Source organism: Microplitis mediator, chromosome 1, assembly GCF_029852145.1.
Source record: "Microplitis mediator isolate UGA2020A chromosome 1, iyMicMedi2.1, whole genome shotgun sequence".
Lineage (NCBI taxonomy): Eukaryota > Metazoa > Arthropoda > Insecta > Hymenoptera > Braconidae > Microplitis > Microplitis mediator.
The window spans coordinates 6,627,063-6,648,386 of NC_079969.1; the positions used below are offsets into that span (position 1 = coordinate 6,627,063).

The 21,324-nt window shown below is 25.1% G+C and overlaps 1 protein-coding gene across 8 annotated transcripts in view; it reads right to left on the reverse strand.

Annotated features, from left to right (window-relative positions):
• Positions 1 to 21,324, reverse strand: part of LOC130678576 (alpha-1,6-mannosyl-glycoprotein 2-beta-N-acetylglucosaminyltransferase) — a 40,194-nt gene that overhangs the window by 18,244 nt on the left and 626 nt on the right. For 2 of the 8 annotated variants that reach the window (XM_057485910.1, XM_057485873.1), the window contains exons 1-3: positions 7,222 to 7,806; positions 568 to 597; positions 180 to 272 (exon numbers count right to left, since the gene is read on the reverse strand). In XM_057485910.1, the coding sequence (XP_057341893.1) occupies positions 180 to 272; positions 568 to 574 (100 nt within the window). In that variant the 5' untranslated portion in view covers positions 575 to 597; positions 7,222 to 7,806. Of the gene's footprint in view, positions 1 to 179; positions 273 to 567; positions 598 to 1,128; positions 1,148 to 7,221; positions 7,807 to 21,324 lie in introns of those variants that run through there. The other 6 variants (XM_057485891.1, XM_057485935.1, XM_057485902.1 and 3 more) reach the window with 6 other exon arrangements.

Sequence of the window (21,324 nt, forward strand, 5' to 3'; positions counted from 1 at the left end):
AATTATTTTCACCAGCACTGCGAATCATTTTGCAAAAGCTCGTATGTGTATGTGTATTGTTAAGCTTTTATACTAATTAAAATTATTAAATGTGAAAAAAAAAAGAAAAAAAATTTTAAAAAACTAAAGCGATTATAAAAATAAATGAACTAAAATAATTTTTTCAATAACTAAATTACCTCGTATTATTCCATTTTTTTTTCTTGTATAAATTGAAGATACTGAGTAAGGTTTTACAAGTCCACGTTCCACTAGGGAATCGTTTGGTATTCCTATATTTAAAATTTATGTTTTATAAACTTAAATAATAATTTATAAATTAAAACCATTAACAAAAAAAAAAGTTAAAGAAAATTTAATGGATAATTATGACTGGATAAAAAAAATTTAATTTTTTTGCTACTCTATGGACTATAACTGATTTCTACATGGATTAAAAAAGTGATTTTATATTAAAAAAAAATTAAAATAAATAATAATAAATAAATTATGTATTGTGATGTAATATGTAGTGATTATGTAACTAAAGTTAATGATTATTATTATTATTATTTGATAATTAATTACCTCTCATACTGGCATTTCTGATTATGATTTCTGTAACAAAAAAAAATTTTTTTTCTGAGTACTTAAATTAAATATAACATATGGGATTGGTCTCGAATACTTCAAGTAATTTTAAACTCAAAATATCTTATTAGCTATTCAATATTTTGAAAAAGTACAAAGGGGCCTTTTTTGTAGAAAATTTAAAGGGCTACAAAAAAGGTATCTTGTATTTTTTTATTAAACGCAATATTTTTAAAGATATTTGTAAAAAACAAATTATGCTCCGGCAATTTCTAATTCCGAATTTCTATATCTAACTGTCAGAATTTTAAACTCAAAATATCTCAATAGGTATTAAGTTTTTCAAAAAAATATAAGATATCTTTTTTGTAGAGAATTTAACGAGCTACAAAAAAGGTTTCTTATAATTTTTTTAAAAACTCAATATTTATGGAGATATTTGTAGAAAACCAATCACATCCATGTAATTCTAACTCCGAATTTCTATATCTAACTGTCAGAATTTTAAACTCAAAATATCTCAATAGTTATTAAGTTTTTAAAAAAAATATAAGATACCTTTTTTGTGGAGAATTTAAAGAGCTGCAAAAAAAGGTTCTTGTAATTTTTCGAATAACTCAATATTTACATAGATATCCACAAAAAACCAATCACACTTTATGATTGATAACTTCGAAATTTCTGATGGAAAATTTTAAATTTTATTTATTAAAATATGTATAGTTTTTGAAAAATTCAATTTTTGTATCGATTCTATATCATATATTTAATCTTCAATAATGCATCACAAGATCAGTTAAAAATTAAAAAAATAACAACATCATAGTCCAGCGTTATTATGACATCGTAGCTTAAAAAAAAATAATTTCTTCATCTAGTTTAATTACTATGCTACTAAACGAGCAAAATTCTACTTGCATGTTGACACACCACTAGCCTTAGGCTACTTTACCACAGGTGTCTCCCCCTCTTCGTCATTTCTTCCTCATACATATAAATTTTTACAAGAAACTCGTAATTTTGAAAATTAATTAGCTTGCTAAAGTACACTTTTAAACATAGAAAACGCCATGAGTGAATAATTTATAAGCATGTGTGTGAATATATAGAGGCGGTTGTCATCTATTTTAAATTTATAATTATCAGTCATATGGTTAGAGATAAATGGCGGTATCAAATATATATTCATAATGTATATATGTATATATGTATATATGTCGTCACATCCAGACATATGATAATGTGTATCAAAAAAATAAACATTGTTTAATTTCATTTCGTGTCAATGCTTTTAACAAATTAAATAAATTGATTGAATAAATGATTTACTTTTAAATTCTAAATTTAAATTTTCATGATACGAATTATTGATAACAAGGTTATGAAATAAATTAATATAAAAATTATATAAAATATCTAATTTTGTGTATAAATATCTAAATATCTGGGAAAAGGTAAATTATAAAATTGCAAGTGAATAAGAATAAATATTTTGCGAATCGATACTCGAATACGTAGACTGGGATAATGAATGAAAAAATAATAGGCAATAGACAGCGAGGATTTCATTGAATGATATCGTCGTCATTGAAATGAGTCAAGTCTACTTGAATCTGCCGCCGATAATTATCTCATTCATTCAATTATAAATGTATAATCACTTTACAATAGAGAGCCTTTCAGGTATTTTCGAACTAGAATTACCTCGGACTTATTTTTGAATTAATAAAGAAGAAATTATTTAATGATGGCTTTGTGATATACAGAGCCAGGATTTTTACTTTGATTTAAAAATAACAATTAATAATTAATGTTGCCAAATTTTTGATATTACGGCGGAAATATTGGTCGTATAAAAAAATGTTTTAAATAAAAGTTGTTTAAAATTTAATTTTATAAAAAAAATGTCTCTTACAATTTTTTTGTAGAACTAATTAGAAAGCCGTAATTTTAAAATTAAGATTTCCATAATTATCAAAAATTTGAATCATTCATTATGAGTCTTAATTTTGTAATTACGGTAAAAATATGGGTCGTATAAAAAAATTATAAGAGACATTTTTTTTGTAAAATTAAATTTCCTATAACTTTTGTTTCAAAACTTTTTTTATAAGACCGATATTTTCGCCGTAATATCAAATATATGAACCATTCATTTCAAAATTCAGGCAAAAATCTTGTCCCTAGTGATATATTATGAATATATATATTTATGAGCGTAGTTAATATACTTTTGATTTTTTTTCAATACGACAATGCGGTAGGGGCAAAACGGGCATCGTAAAATTTGAAATTATATCGGGAAAAAATTATTAATAATTTTTTTAAAACCAAAATCAGCTCTGGAAATTTCGATTAAAATAATTAAATTGGCTTCGATAATTAATTCAATATCAATAAGATTTTAAGTTGTTTCAGGTGTTCTCATATTTGTCATACATTTTCAATATTTTTTTCAATAACAGATTCACGTCCTTATCAATCAAATTTTTAATATTTTAGAAAAAAATTTAAAAATAATTTTCAAACTGATCAATTTTTTTTTTTCAATTTCTGAAGAAATTATAAAAAGAATTCTTATTAAAAACATATTTTCCGTTTATTTCTCTGACGAAAAAATAAAAAATAATTTATTCCATCAATACTGACCTACTTTCTGTTAATAGCAAAGCTTTTGCTTAAAAAATTCATTTGTCATTTCTTATCTCAATTACTTAAAGTAAAAATGTCCGTAAAAAAAATACGATAATGCTTCAAGTAACCTATTAATTTTCAAATTAAAAGCTGTAATTATACTAATCCCATTAAAAAGATGACAGAAAATTTAAAAAATTAATTCGAATATTGAGCTAGTGCAGAAGGCAGTTGATAAAATCAACAAGTACTCAAATTAAGATAACTCTGACATTAAATGTATATAAAAATAAGTATCAATCCAACGAATGGCAGAACTATAAAACTTATCGAAATTCTCAAGACAATCTCTTACTCACTCCAACCTCTTGAAGTACTTTAATTATTTTTCATTAACACAAAACACTTAGCCGTTTATTTATTTTAACAAAGACAGTGTCTGTACTGGATAAATAAATTTTTTTTAAAATGAAAAAAAAATTTTTTTCAATCTCTTCGAGGTTTTGAAACAAACAAATGACTATTGTTAAATTTAATTGGATATATACAACCGTTTCGTAAAAAAAATATATATGACAATTAAAAAAAAAAAAAAACCATGAAATTATTTTATCTTCAATAATAATAAAATTCATGCAAATGCATAAAATAATCAAAGCGTAAAAAAATAATCTATGCTCTGTGTACCTGAAATGATAATTAAAAAAAAATGAAGAAATAAATAAGAGTTCAAGGTATACGTGAGATGAAAATGGAAATGAAAATAATAGACAACGGAAAAAATAATAACAAAAGATAAAAATATACGTATATATTTTCAGGTGACCCCAAAAAAACCAACAATTTTTTTTTCAAGTCTCATAAAAAATTTGTTGGTTTAAAATGTTTTTAAAATTATCTCCAAAAATAAGTTTGATGAAATATTTTTGAGAGCACCCGAGGCGAAATTTGAATCGTAGATTGAACGTATAGTAGATGGAGAAACCGTAAATTCAACCGTGAAAGACGTAAGTAGTCGTAGAAACGTATTACAGACGTAGTTGACGTACGAAAACGTAAATAAGACTTGCGTAATCGTGGACAAAACTTTTCAAAACTTGCTATAAAAAAATTAAACTATATTAAAAACATATTTCACATACGAAAAAAATTTATATCCGGGCCAATCTGCATATGAACGACATGTACAAAAATATATGCCTCATATATGCAGATTGGCCAGGATATAGGGTAGAGTTTAGGGCCAGTTTTGGACACTTAAAAAATTCAAATAAAATAATCTGTAAAAGACCCAATGATACAATCAATTTTTTAAATATATCTAAAGATACTTCTATCCCACTATTAAAATGAAATTTTATTTTCCACTTTTTCATTAATTAAAATAAGGGATTAAACGTCCAAAAATGGAGCAGTGGCCACAAAAGGTACCTATGCCTTATATTTTTTCATATAGGTTCATTGTCAGAAAAACATGTCTAGCAGCCAGAAGACGAGAAATAAAAAATTTATCTTTTGGGTCTTATAGACTACCTAGTAGCTTGGAGTACCGATTTATATACTTTTTTTTTTTTTAAATTAATTTTTAAGTATTTTTGGTTATTCAAATCTTGCCCAGTTTCATTGTTTATGACAGTCCAGTATATTTTCGATTATGCAAAAGTTATATTTTTGGAATGATAATAATCGAGTTTTAAAAATATACGAAAATGAATTCAAAGTATTCGTTACATTTTATGAGTTAGTATTCAAAATTTTCGAACGACTTTTAAAAATCTATATTTTGAACTAAAATATTTGTTGTTACGGTGACACGACCGATGATCCGAGGACAATTGATCCGCGACAATTAATCCGCGACAATTGATCCTTGCGACGATTGATCCGTCGGAAAAATGCGTGTAACATGAAAAATTACGCCCTTTTTTCACTAATTTGTGTGTGAGTATATTTTTTATGTTACACGCACACAAAATTAGTGAAAAAAGGGCGTAATTTTTCATGTTACAGGCATTTTATCGACGGATCAATCGTCGCAAGGATCAATTGTCGCGGATCAATTGTCCTCGGATCATTTGTTACGTAACCATTTATTACGGTATTGATTTTGCACATGGAGAAAAATGGGCTTAAGAAATCTACTAATTTTTAGTATGCTGTCGACTAAACTTGAGACAGGAAGTTGAGTCGTCAAAAAATTATTATGTTGCACTATAATTATTATTGTGAGGCCCTAAAAATTTTTTATTTTTTACTATATTTCCTAATTTAGACAAATCATATTCATTACAATTTATCGATAAGTTTTAAGTGTATAATATTTTTTGTAGTGTAGCATAATAATTTTTTGGCAACTCAACTTCCTGTCTCAAGTTTGGCCGACAGCTTAATAAAAAATCTTTCTTAAGGCCATTTTTCTCCGTACATATAAAAGTATTTTTGTCGCTAGAAATAGGAAATTTTAGAAGAAAATAATTCAAATTTCAAACATTTTTGAATTTCTTGAGTGACCCCTTAAAAATTGTTTATCAAGCTGGTTTTTGGAGGGTTTTTAAAATATGTTCTACCAAACAACTTTCATATGAGACAAAAAAAAAACTATTGTTAGTTTTTTGGTTCACCATAATATATATTGAAGTGTTTTTCAATTGATATTTAATTTTTATTTTTAATTCCGAGTGTCAACAAAAAATAATTACAAACTTTTTTTTTATTAGTAATCAACTCCAACAAAGATTTTTTTATACTTGATCGATACTGCAAAGTATGAAAACAAAGAGAAAAGTGATAGAATGTTGTTTGTATGAAAATACTTGAAAATAAAACAACTACTATCTGGTCAAAGTATTGACCTTAAATTTAAAACATGAATAACTTGTGTTTAAAAAAATCTCATTAAAACATAAAATATATAGATCAGTAGATTGAAGTCTCTTCTACTCCTATCCAAAATTTCATAAGCCAAAAAAATTTTTTTCTCGAAATATAAACAATTGAAGATAGAAAAAATGTGGTTTTTAGACGATCCTGAAGTTAGCAGACAATTAAAAATTTTTGGATTTTTTTTTCACCAAATCAATTCCAAAAAAAAAAAAAATAAAAAAATGCACATGTAGAAAATAAAAAAATCTACAAGTGCAATTTTTCAAAATATTTTTTTTTTTTATAATTTATCATTTTTTTTAAATTCCAAAAATTATTTGACGTTTGCTAACTTCAGTATCATCTTTGATTGCTAATAACTTTGTAAATAATTTTTCTGTTGCTACGCTGATTTTTTCGGTGTATAGTAGACCCTTACCGAATAGAATTCACGAAAAAAAAATGTTTTTTTTTCATAAATTATTGGAATAATTCATAATTTATTGTTACAGACTATCTCGGGATCTAATTAAGATACGAATTTGATTCAAATTTTTATTTACACAGAAAACGATATTGACTATTTTACGCGAGCGATGACTGAGATTGAAGCTTTTAAAGGTAGGGTAAATTATCCAATAGTCAGCCCTCTATATACAATTTTTTTTGCCAATAAAAAAACATGGTTTAGATCTATCGGGATCTGAATCTGGTAAAAAATATTTATACACAAAAATTTGTTCTAGTAATTTAGTATTAATGTCATAGCAAAATTAAATGAAATAATTTTTTACTATGTATTGAATAATAAATAAATAAATTCATAAGTATTTTACATATATAAGTGCATATATTTATCATAATAATAATATATTATAAATATTGCACATAATTCACACTTAACAACTCAAGAACTCAGATATTTATACTTCTGTCAAAAGTTTTATTGTTAATATTTATTATTTATTTTCTCAATTTATTATCGCGAAATATATGACAGCAATGATATATAATAAATATTAAATTTAAACCGTTCATTTGGAACAAAAAAATTTTCATTATAATAATTAACTTTTACATATATACATATATTAAATATTTCGTCATATTCTCATATTATCGTAGTTAATAAATAAATAAATAAAAAATGAATACCAATTTAAAAATTTATATATAAGCCTCCAATGATCCATTTTTTTTCAAATTTTCACTTTCACATTTCAAATAAAAAGTAAAAGATTTTTATTATTTCATTTAAATTTATTCAAAAAATGTTTTATCCTCATAATTGCAGAAGTCAACAACACTCTCAATATAAATATAAATATCACTTAAATCAATCAATGAAATAAACAGTAAAACTATCACGTGTTATCAAGGTCACCGAATAATTATTAAACTAATAAACTATTGATCACAATAAATTATTCTTCGACACTCGCAACAAATTGAATGCAAATGTTAAAAAATTTAGAAAAATTAAAATGTAGACTAAAAAAAAAAGTATTTATATTTAAACTCGTTGAATTATTGATGAATAAAATTGTTTAAGATTTGAAAAAAAGGTGAAAGCACTGACGTAATTATTTGTGTCTTTTTAAATGGAATGTTTGATGTACCAAGGCCTTTATTATGTATTAAAACTATATACATGAGTATGTATGTCGAAATAAAATATATATAAAAAAGTAACGATGTTAACTCCCTCCCGGACTGTTTTATACTGAATCACGGCTGACGGCTCCTACCAGACTTAAACTCAACTTGACTTGCAATAGCAGTAGTTCAAGTATTGAATAATAAAATTTAAAAAATAAAATAACAAATAAATTTGGAGTAGTGGGAGAATTTACGAGACTTATTCATATATAAATATGTGTAAGTAAATGAGAGTAATTGTTTGATAGTAGGATATATATATAAATATATATATGTATATATGTAGTGACATTAATAAATTACGTATTACAACACGTGTTTTCAAGAACGAAATAATATTTATTATTTAAATAAAACTTCGGATAAAATAAATATAGACTGCTGTTCAAAATTTTTCTCAAAATTTAAAGCAAATTATATAAAATTATTAACAAGTTAAAATTAGTCATAAATGTTAATTATAAATTTATTTATTTATATACACTAATGCAAAAAATTAAAGGAACAGAAAAATTTTATAAATTTTTTAGTGATTTTTGGAAGGCTGCATTTAAAAAAAAAGCATTTTATGGCTTGAAATTTCTAGTTTCGGTGCATTTTTATCAAAATTTTTTAAGAGCTCCGGCTATTGTGCAAACATGAGAAATACCGCGAGACCAAAAATTTCTAAATTTTTTTTTTTTCCGAAGAGCTACGGACCGTGGAAAAATTTTTTCAACTAAGCCAATTCATAGGTCGTTTAGCACTTTATTTTTACATAACTTATAATTTTCAAGTGATAAAAGTCATAATAATTAAAATCACAATTTTATTTTATTTCATTACAATAATTTTTTTTTTTTATTTTCCATAAGTCAATTAATTTTTAATAATATTAATTTTGAAACTGATAATTATTTTGAAAACCTGAATTTTAATTCAAAATTATCGTTTTTCATGTATCATTAGTTTTTAAATACGATAAATTTGATAGCAAACTATCGAAAACTAATTAAAATTTTTAAGAAAAAAATTCGTGTATTTTTCAAATTTTTTGAACTAAAATACAACTCGATATACAAAACAAATATTTTTGAATAGTTACATCGTATTTTCGTTAAAAATTATGCTTCAACTCTTTCGATTATGAAAATTTCTGTGATAATTATTTTTGAAAATCGAAACAATTTTAAACAGTGTGAAAAAAAATTTTTTGAAAAATGATTTTGTTGAGCGAATCAATTACGAGGTTTTTAATTTTGCACGATATATGTATTTATTATTTACATCTATCAATAATTATTTAACGATATTAATGTTGTGATCGTTAAAATTTATCGTTTAAAAAATATTAGTTAATTTTTTAATTGAATATTGACCATAGCTAAACTATAAAAGTGGGTCAATTATTTTTATGCCATTACTTTTAATCAAATAAATTAATTAAAATAATACAATCGAAAAAAAAAATTCTATAACATTTCGTAATATCTGATAGCAGAAATTCAGCAGAAAAGTTAAAAAATAGTAAAAACTATAAATTCAACTTTGACCTCGAATCACTTCTGAAATATTGAATTTATCAAAAATTGATAAGAGAACTTTTTTGTAGACCATTCAATTTTCTACAAAAAAAAAAACAAAGAAAAAAGTATTGGCCTTTGCAGTACACTGCGATTCGTTGATGAGTTATAAAATTTTAAAATAAAAAAAAATTTTCCCATGTCATTTAAAAGGGAAATGGAAAATTGTAATCAGGAAGTATTTAATGTTGATATTAAGAGCTCTAATTTTAACAGGCGTTTTTATTCACCCTATTAAAACTTTTGGAAGTGTGTCCTCGAAAAATAAATAGTTGATGATGTATTACATATATATGAGATGATCCATCCATATAATCCATATATTAATGTATAATATATATAAACATTTTATAATTATATCGCATTACTAATTCTAGCAGGACTTATATTTTTATATGCCTTTTTGGCTTTAGGAACTCTCTAAAACCAAAATTCCCGTGTAAACAAATTCGTTTCGAAAAGATTCCAAAAAAGTTCCGCATGTGGAACTTCTAAACATGAGACAGATTAGAACTTCGAATAGAACTTTTTTGGAACGTTGATAATTTTGATGGTAAAAAAAGTTATTATGAGCAAATTTAGAGTCAAAAAAGGACGTTCTTGGAATTTTTGATGGACATTTTTTTTTGTTCTATAAAAAATTCAACAGTAGTGATTTTTGGCATGTTTCTAGAACGTCTTTATTCTACAAAAGATGCAAAAGAAGTGATTTTGAAAAGTTTATGGAACGCCTTTTTTAGTCCATAAAAAAGTCAAAAGTGATGATTCTGAAACTTTTTTGAAATGTTTTTGGAACTTCTATTTTAGTTCTATAACAGATTGTAAAGTAATGGTTTTTGATCCATTTTTGAATGTTTTTGGAACATCTTTTTTAGTCTATAAAAAAGTTTAAAGTGGTGACTGGGGAACTATTTTGGAATGTCTTAGGAACGTCTTTTTTAGCTTCCGAAAAAGGTCAAAAGTGGTGATAATGGAACATTTTTGGAATGTCCATATAAAATTCAAAAAAATTCCTAAGAACGTCTTTTTTTGACTCTAAATTCGATCATAAAAACTTTGTTTTTACCATCAAAATTACTAATGTTCCAAAAAAGTTCTATTCGAAGTTCAAATCTGTCTCATGTTTAAAAGTTCCACATGCAGAACTTTTTTGGAATTTTTTTTACACGGAAAAAAGTGTTCAACTTTTTTTCATTGCCAATCGTTTTGTAGATTTATTTTACAGCTAAAAATTGTTTAAAAAAATTTCAGCTTTTGAAGAAGTCAACAATATTATCAGCAATTAAAAAAAATTGTACACCCTTTTGGTTTTAAATTTAGTGACTAAAACCAAAAACGCATATAGAAATATGTTCTTTTAGAATTAGTGACGCGATATCTTAAATTTTTTGAAAATATAACGGTCTTTCATTAAGTTAATTACAAAAATCTCAATAATAATTAACAAAATTACTTTCGAATAAGAATGCAATCGATAAATAAAGTTACTCTTGTAAGGAAGGTATATCTATATACATTTAATTAATTAATAATTTTGCATATATGTGCATATATGAAGCTCGTAGAATAACCAATTTATCGATTTTCCTTAACAATGTGTTAGATAATATGAATATAAAATATAGGAAGCTGTGTAGTGTTAAAAGACAAGAGTTGGGTTGACTGGAAATTGCTTTTATATACACATCAGCGCCTTTCATGAAAACTGATACAATAAAATAAGCCACCGTGGTGGTACTGGATATATGATGTGCACTTTGGCCTTTTGTCAGGCAATTCAATCAATGACAAAAGAATAGCGCCTCTGACAGTATACAGATGACAAGTTATTGATAATAAAAAAAAATTCCATCACCCTTTATCTTAAATCAGTCATATTACAAACTAAACTATTCATATGTATATATATATATATATATATTTTTTTTTTTTGGCGCCCAATCAAAATTAAGATCAAAAGTATTGAAGAAATGTTTAATCAGCTTTTCTAGTTTATAAAAAAAGCTCTTATCTTTTTTTTTTTTTAACCTATTGTTTTACCACTGCAGTACTTAACGATAGTCGCAGTCACACTTAAATCTCATTGTTAAATATATATATATATATATATATATATATATATATATATATATATATATATATATATATATATATATATATATATATATATAGTGGATATAGATAAAATACTTATGTGTGATATAGAATTGGTTGAGTGGACGATAGATGGCGAATTTAAGTCGCATTGAAATTCAGCCGACGTTAGATATACATAGTAGTATTCTAGTATTTGGAGACTATCCAAACAATGAGAGAATAGGGAATAACTGGCATGACATTTTTATTTTTATTTGAGGATAAGTTTCTACAGGCGATTATTGAACGGGTTAAAATGCATGATTTGTTTTTTATTTTTAGGTTAAGTAATCAATGAATTTATTCATTATTAACCCTTCATATCGGGAAATTTAAGATGGTCGATATCTAAAGCTTCGACTTTGACATCCTATGTTCTTTTTTTTTGTTTCAATTAAGAAATCATAATATTTGGTAATTAAAATTAGAGAAATTAAAACATTCTAACCCCGAATTTTATAGATATAATTAATTGAGGTTACGTGACAATAATAGGCCAGTATGGGTACCATTTAATTTTACTAGAAATTAATGGTTTGTGAAAAATTGACAAACTTTATAAAGAAAAATTTTGTTAATAGCTATGACATCTAATTCGCGTGTACAATAGTTTTTAAATTGATTTACTAGACGATTTTTTTAAAAATGAATATTTTCCACATAACTTGAAATTTGAATTCGTATTAACGCAGATAATTGTCATAGATAGAGCCAGGATTTTTGCTTTGATCCAAAAATAACAACCAGTGATTGATGCTGTCAAATTTTTGATATTACAGTAGAAATATTGGTCGAACAAAAAAATTTTTCCAACAAAAGTTGTAGGAAATTTGATTTTATGAAAAAAATGTCCCTTACAATTTTTTCATAGCACTGATAAGAAAGCCGTAATTTTAAAATTAAGATTTTCATAATTATTAAAATTTGAACCATTCATTATGAATCTTAATTTTGGAATTGCGGTGAAAATATTGGTCGTATAAAAAAAATTTTCTAATTAAAGTTGTTTAAAATTTAATTTTATAAAAAAAATATTTCTTATAATTTTTTCATAGGACCAATATTTTCACCGTAATTTCAAAATTAAGATTTTCATAATTATCAAAAATTTGAATCATTCATTATGAATTTTAATTTTGGAATTACGGTGAAAATATTGGTCGTATAAAAAAATCATAATTGATATTTTTTTTCGAAAATGAAATTTCCTACAACTTTTGTTTCAAAAGTTTTTTTATAAGACCAATATTTTCGCCGTAATATCAAACATACTAACCATTTATTCGAAATTAAGGCAAAAATCTTGTCCATAGTCATAGGCATTGAATGCTGTTTATTTTTATTATTATTTTTCTTCAAAAAATAAAAAAAAATTAAGAAATAAAAACGAATTCTCGAAATTTTTCAATTATTCAAAATATTGATTAATTTTCGAAATATTATAACATAGACAAATTTTTGTTACAATAAAAATCTGAATAATATTTATATACCAACACGAATAGTAAGAAAATATAAATTAAGTCGATTGTTACGGTATTTATGTAAGCAAATAAAAAATGTTGTAAGTAATGAAAAGTATGATAAAGACACTCATAGTGCAATGCGGAAATTTATTTGCCAACGGAACAGTAGAGGATATAAATGTATGGTTATGGGAAATGCTATAAAGACGATGTAATGACGTCATTTTACCGTAAGTCAAGGTAATGAAGTTATGGGAAAAGTATGCAGACGATAAGAAGAGAATCCACTTGACTTAACTACTTCCTCGAATTATTGAAGATTGTTATTATCTTGAATCTACATCGTAAAATAATATTCTACTGTATATTTATTAATTTCATGGTATATACATATATATGAAGATAATAGGCTGCATAAAAAAAACAAAACCGTTAGTGTGATTCAATTTCACTATTGATATTTATTTATAGTAACCTAATATTCTAATAATATTAATATTGAACTGCTCCGTGTAAAAAAAAATTCGTTCCAAAAAAGTTTGATACATAGAACTTCTGAACTTAAAGCAGCTTAAAGCTTGAATTTAAATTTTTTCCAAACTTTGAAGACTTTAATAGTAAAAGAAATAATTTAAAATTTTAAGTGGGCGAATTTTGAGCCGGATAAAAATTTTTTTTAATTATGATTTTGAAAACGTACATTTACTATAGTATACATATTTCCCTTCCAGTATAAATATTTTTGAACTGTTCCTAAACGATGGAAATATGTAGTAAAAATATGTTTTGAGTATTGTTTCAAAAACGTTCTCATCTGACTTAAAATTCGTCCACGAAAAGTTCTAACTTTACTTTATCTTTATTAAAATCCTAAAAGTTCGAAAAAACTTGAACTTCTAATCCGTCCCAAATTTAGAAGTTCTACAAGTCAAATTTTTTCAGAGTTTTTTGGCAACAAATTTTTTTTACAGGACGGATTTGCGAATAATTCAAATTTACAAATTATTCGCGTTAGATCGAATATTAACAATCGATTCTGGTCTCGATCAAAATATTTGTAAATTTTTGGGTTTCTCAAAAACATTTATAAATAATGATAACATATAATTATATATGCAAGAAATAATTAATGAATATTTTTATAAAAAGAAAAATTCAAAGTTTCAAAAAAAGTATTTGAAATTAAGAGTGAAATTTTTTGGCAAAAATGATTCTAGTTTATTTTAAGGCGGAAAAATTTTGGAAATATTCACATAAAAATTCAAGATATATATTTTTATACTAATAATAATAATTTATGGAATTAATTTGACTTTATTTAATTTGACTGCATAATATATTAAAAAAAAAATTATACTTCAATTCAATGGACTAATTGACGTCCCATTAGTAAGGAACGCAATTATCCATAATGAAAAATTGAATATTTTTTCTTTTTACTAAATATCATTAAAAAATGGCTTAGAAAACGTTTATGTCATTAACCACAAGTGAGATTACTTATAGCAGCATTAATTGTACTGAATAGTTATATTCAAAAAGATTTTTTCAAAAGAATTAAAAAAAAAAGGAACATATTATAGAGTACGTTAAACCATGTGCAATTAAAATGATTAATCACCTTAATTGCAGAGGTGTTTATTTTTTTTCTTCATATAATTTTCTTACTTTTTATTTTCAATAAAACTTTATAGAGCTTAATATAGTTGACTTTTCAAAGCTTTATATACGTAAACCTTTATAAAACCTTATATAATTTTTTCATTCAACCCGTTCAATAACAGCCTCAGGTGAGTATTAACTGTAAAATGGAAGTTAGTAATTTTTTATTGACAAGTTTGCGATAAAATAGAAATAGTTAAGTATTTCTTATACTGATGGCTGTACAGAAAAGTTTTTACAATAATTTATTTGAAATATCTGTTCTTGTGATGGTACTTTTTTTTTTATATTTTACGAAAGTATTACTCTTAATAATGCACGTGATTATTTTTATCGATTTTATTTGTAAAAAAAAAAAATGAAATAATAAATTTCTGGTGATTAAAGACTAAAAATATAAAAATTAATAAAAAACTGTAGTGTAAAGTGTCGATGGTTTTATCGTGTGTATAAAGAATTCATTCGAAAAATGTTTCGAAAAATTTTGCAACAGTAAATTTTAAAATTTGAGTCATTTCTAAGCTTCGAGTTGATAAATAATTGAACTTTCAAAAAATTCAATACGGAAAAACATTTCTTTCTGATCTTGTTCTTGACTATAGTTGTGATAAGAGTCAAAATCTGTTCATATACCTTTCAAAAATCATTAGTTTCTTAAATAATTACAAACGAGCAACCTGCAGTCACTACATGACTGTCCAAATATCACTAAATTTATAAAATACGCAGAAAAAAAGGATTTCTTGCCGCAACAAAATGTTAATTTGCACCAAGAAATTTTATGCATTATCAATTAAATACAAAAATTGTTTTGGAGCGAGAAAAGATTTTTTTGGTCAAGAAATAATTCCTTGCACCAACTAATTTTTTCTAGTTCTAAATAAATTTTTGTTTTCAATTCACAATGCAAAATATTTATTGGGGTAAGTCAAAATTTTCTTTAGGCGAGTAAAGATTTTTTGTGTCAATGAATCCTTTTTTTTTCTATGCACACTTTTTTGGCTTTGAGAAGCTTCCTAAAACCAAAAGGGAGTAGAAAAATCTGTCATTTTGGAATAAGTAACGCGATATAAATAACATAGCTATATATTCAGTGACATTCAGTCATATTTAGTGACAGAATAATTAAAGTATTAATTTATTTAAAGAAAATAAATACGATCGTCTTTTTTCTCGCGTAATTTAAATGTAATGCGAATGATATAGATAAATCTATTTATCTCAATACTTGGCAATTAAAAAGAGTTAAAACTATGAAAAGAAACAAATTCAAGTCAAGACCTATCTAATGATACCAATTTCAATAACATTAATTAATTCTATCATATAGATATGGCGGTAACAAAGTTTTATTTATTCTCTTAATAATATACACTGTAAAAAGAGTGGTGTTAAAAATGGACTCATTTTAACTCCGCCCGGTGTTAAAATAAAATTACACCGGTGTAGGAGGAGTAATTCACCGGTGTTAAAAATACCGGTCTTAAATCGGGGTAACCGGTGTAAAAGTGGGGAACCGGTGTAAAAGCGGGGTAAACTGCATCCGCGTGGAGTATTAACTTTAAAGATTATAAAACACAAAAAATGTCAGTTCTTTATGAAAATTAATAAAAAATATCATTTATGAACAAGTATAGTGATCGAGTATGTAAAAATATTCACAAAGTAAAATATTTCAACACCGGTAAAGAATATCTACACCGGCGGCGGCGTTATTTTAACACCGGTCTAGAATATTAACACCGGCAGCGGTGTTATTTTAACACCGGAGAATTTTTTTTAACACCGGTACAGAATATTTACACCGGCGGCGGTGTTATTTTAACACCGGAGAATTTTTTTTAACACCGGTACAGAATATTTACACCGGCGGCGGCGTTATTTTCACACCGCTTTCGGTGTTGAACTTTAACACCGCTAATTTTAACACCTACACCGCTTGGACTTACCCCGGTGATTTTTTACAGATGTTTTTACAAACATGTTTTTACAAACAGACATTTTTACAAATGTCAGTAATTGATTATTAAAAAATGCTGAAATTTTTGGATTTCTAATGATTGGAAATATTTACTGTATCTTTATTTCTCAAAATTATTTATAAATTAAATAGACTATTATTTTTTTAAAATTATTTTTCATGCCCCATTTTGCCCCAGATTTATTTTGCTAAATTATTTTTCGTCTTGCATAATTTTTTGTGGTTACATAAACAAAAAAAAAATAATAATGCCAACCGTTAGCGAAGTGTGTGGTTAAAAAAAATTAAGCATTAAAAAAAAAATGAAACTCGTTTCATGGTCATATCATCATAATAATAAGGCAATAATAGTATAATGATACTTTATGTTGATTAATAAATTTATGCTGATTGTATTTTATGTGTCAAGGACATGACGTTTTGTTTTCTTTTTCATTTTTTCTAATTCAAACGTAAGATTGTTATATATATATATTTTTTTTTATTATTAATAGAAAAAAAAAATAATTTGAATTCATTTATTCAAAATGTCCAATTACTTTAACAATCAATTTGTGTAAATAAATCCGAGTGAAATAAATTGATTGGAATATAAATCATTAATGTTTTCATTCACTTATTTTTTTTTAAGCTATGCAACGATCGTTGATTCCGATTAACAATTAATTATTCAAGTGTAAATCTATTTTTATTTTTAGTTACAATTTTTTTGTACTATTCCATGTTTAGTGATTCAAATAAAGTGCAATGGGTCGTTATATTAAATAAGAGATCATTAATTGATATAAAAAAAAAATTAAAATAATTAATTTTTATAATTTTAATTGTTTGTTGCTAATTGTAATTACTACTGTAATTTAAAATTTAAAAAATTTGATTGTTCAAATTTTTTTTTAAGAAAAGAATTTAATCTTAGTGTGCATTAAAATGTCACTTAATTTTTACAGCCAACATTCGGAGCGTATTCAAATTATTTTAAAAACTGCTCTGGTAAAAATGAAGTAGTAGGCTACATTTTTTTTTCTAAACTTATCCAAGGGTTATAGAGAAATTGGGCGACATTTAGAGCCTCCAAAATTTGTTTAAAAACAGAACAAATTTGAAAAATTTTATCGTAATTATTTAATTTGATTATTGTTTAAATAAAATGACTATTTTGCTCCTTCATTCAAATTTGTTTTTTAAGCAGTAACTTATTGAATATTGAGTGACTTAAAAATAGGAAAATTATGAAAAAAAAAGACAAAGATTTTATTACTCACTCTAGTAGGTAAATAAATAATTTAATTTGAATGTTCTCACGGAAAAAAAATAATACTTCACTCATAGAAGAATTTCTTATATATAACTTCTACACGGAGAGAAAATTATGGCAGCGGTTCCCATAATTTTGTGAAATTTTTTCCTATACCATCATAGGAATTACGACCATAAATTATGGCAGCGGTTCCTATAATTATAGGAATGTTTCCCATAATTATAGGAATAGTTCCTATAATTATGGGAATGATACCCATAACACTATAGGAATGGTTCCTATAATTATAGGAACCATTCCCATAAATTATAGGAACCATTCCCATAGTATTATGGGAATGGTTCCTATAATAGTATGGGAACTATTCCCATAATATTATGGGAATGATTCCCATAATGCAATTGGAATGGTTCGTATGCCATTATGGGAATCATTCCCATAATATTATGGGAATAGTTCCCATACTATTATAGGAACCATTCCTATAATATTATGGGAATGGTTCCCATATTATCATGAAAAAATTAATTTAAAGAAGTGTGGTAATCACTTCTACAATACACAGAAATATTATTAAACATAAAAACAAAAATTCAAACATTGAAAAAAAAAATCGTATTTGGCAAAAAAACATTAAAATTTTTAACAAGAATTTTTTGTCAGCACAAAACATTCAAGAAAATTCAAATTTTGGGAAATTTCTACACTATTGTGCAAAAAAAATTTTATGATATTATAGGGATGGTTCCTATATCATCATGGGAACCATTCCCATAATGGTATGGGAACTATACTCATACTATTATAGGGATGGTTCCCATAATATATGGGAACCATCCCTATAGTAGTATAGGTACTATTCCCATACCATTATGGGAACCATTCCCATAATGCATAGCAAAACTTCCCATAATTTTCTTTCCGTGTACCTATAGTAAGAAATGTTTGTTAAATACAAAAAAATGATGTTCAAGAAGTTATTTCTTAAATACTAAAAAATATTTTTAAACGATCAGAAATCTTTCTATCAGTGTTGAAAATTTACAGTTTAAATATTAAAAATGGTGACCAGTCAGAATATTCATCATAAAAATATCTATCGCAAAAATATCCATGAAAAATATCCAATGCAATAATATCCATTGAAAAAATTATCCATTTATGCTGAAAATTAATGACTTATGGATATTTTTGCACTGGATATTCTGGCCTAGAACCTCAAAAATAATCTTATCAAACTCGAAAGTATAAAACTGCAGCTCTTAGTGTAATTATTAATATACATTCGAGAATCATAGTATAACTGCAATTTATATACTTTTTTAAGTTCGATAAGATTATTTTTACTATTCAAACTTTGATTTTTTAAATATTCCTTTTACGTGTTATTTAAATTTGAATAGACAAAAGTATACGCAATTAAAAGTTTTCCTTGGAATTTTGAGCAAATTACATGAAGTTATTAACATGTTAAAATTAGCCATAAATGTTAAATATAAATTAACTTTATTCATATACTTTACTTTTACATAACTTTAAACTTCTAAGCGATAAATGTCATAAAAATTAAAATCGCAGTTTATTTTATTATACTTCATTTAAATAATTGTTTTTTTACTGTCCATAAGTCAGTTACTTTTAGATAATTTTAATTTTAAAGCTGATAGTTATTTTTAAAACCAGAGCAAGATTTAAATAAACTCACGATTATCAATAACTACTCTCTTAAATTTGAAACAGTGAAAATAGTGACTATTCATTGTTTACTAGTGAAAAGTATATCACTAATCCAAATAGTGGTATACTTTTCACTAGCAATAAGTGACTATTCACTGCCAAATAGTGATTGTCACGTGATTTTCACTAATTCGTTCTTAGAGAGTAATTAGGGGTTTAAAAAAAAAGTTAGCGCTGTATTCTAAAAATTTTTTGAATTAATATCCAACTTAATGTTTTGATTAATCATATAAAACATATATTATTGAATAGTAGCCTTATATTTCCATTAAAAATCATGCCTTAATTTTTCACTGAAAAAGGGATTTATTTGAGCCAAAGATATCGAATATTTGGATATGGCCAAATAAATATTTAATTGTGAGAAAAATATAAAATATTTGAGTAGTTTAATTGCGTGAAATATGTGATTTATTTGAGGTAAAGAAATGATCCAATTGCTACAAATAAATAAGGGCTTCAAATATATGCATAGTATCGCCAAATATATGTACCTGAAGATCGGAACGTTTTTCGCGCAACGAAAATGGAAAAATTCATGTAATTCGACTGCTTAAGGGATCGTTCCGGGGATTGGGGGGTAGTCTAAGATTTTTGGCTGACAAACCAGCATTTATATGCGAAACATTTCAGAAATCTAGTCATCCAGTAGATTTTTCACTTTCCAATTTTCTTTTTCGTTGCGCGAAAAACGTTACGATCTTCAGGAACATCCAAATTTTAGGATATTTGTCACAAATTTAATATCTTTACCACAAATATATCAATTACTTACCACAAATAAATTATATATTTCCGTCAAATTATCAAATTACTTGAATCAACTGTCATATTTTGTTGTACCAAATATATTTATTTGTCATTAAGAAATATTTTTAAAAAAAGCCACAAATAAATAGATTTATTTGGGACAAATATTTCTTTTTTTTCAGTGTTCGAATTATGAACAAACCGATATTTATATAAAATTAACAAATTTTATTAAATTTCGCTGACTATTAGGGGAGGGAGGGTCAAAACAGGGTACTAAAGGAAATACCAAGTTTCCGAGGTCTTAAATACACTAAATCTTTTTTTTTTAATGATATTCAAAGTAAATAGAAAAAATTTTCAGTTACCGTTAAAAAAAAAAATTTTCATTTTTGCGGGCAAAATGGGGTACCCCCTAAAAATGTAAAAAAAAAATTTCTGGATTCAAAATAAATTTGATTGATAAATTTTTTTGTAAGTAATTAACATGAAGAAAAATTACATTTTACTTATTGGATCCAAAAGAAGAAAAACAAATTTTTAATAGTTTTTATCATAAAACAAAAGTCATTAATATTTTTTAACTGACAATTGATTTTTGAAAAAGTTTAACAAAAAAAATTAAAAATAACGCTCAATTTTATTTACAAAAGTGATTTTGAAATTTTAAAAACCATTTAAAATATATAATTTTTTTTTTATAAAATTTTGGGGGTACCCTGTTTTACCCCCTATTTTTGAAAATCGAAAAAATTTTTACCAGTATATTTGAAAAAACCGGAATTGAATATTTGTTATTTTATAATCAACAGTAAAATTTGTATTTTATGTAACTAATATATGTTACATCTCATAAATAAAAACAATAAAATAAACCTACACATGTTTAAAATAAGTAATTTACTATTCTACCTTCCATCCGCAAACCGTTCGATATATCGATCATACATTCAACCCTAACCCTCTGTATATATATACACATTATACATATATATGTATTATTTATTTTATTTCTTGAAATATGTCCTTGATTTGCTTACTCTCCAT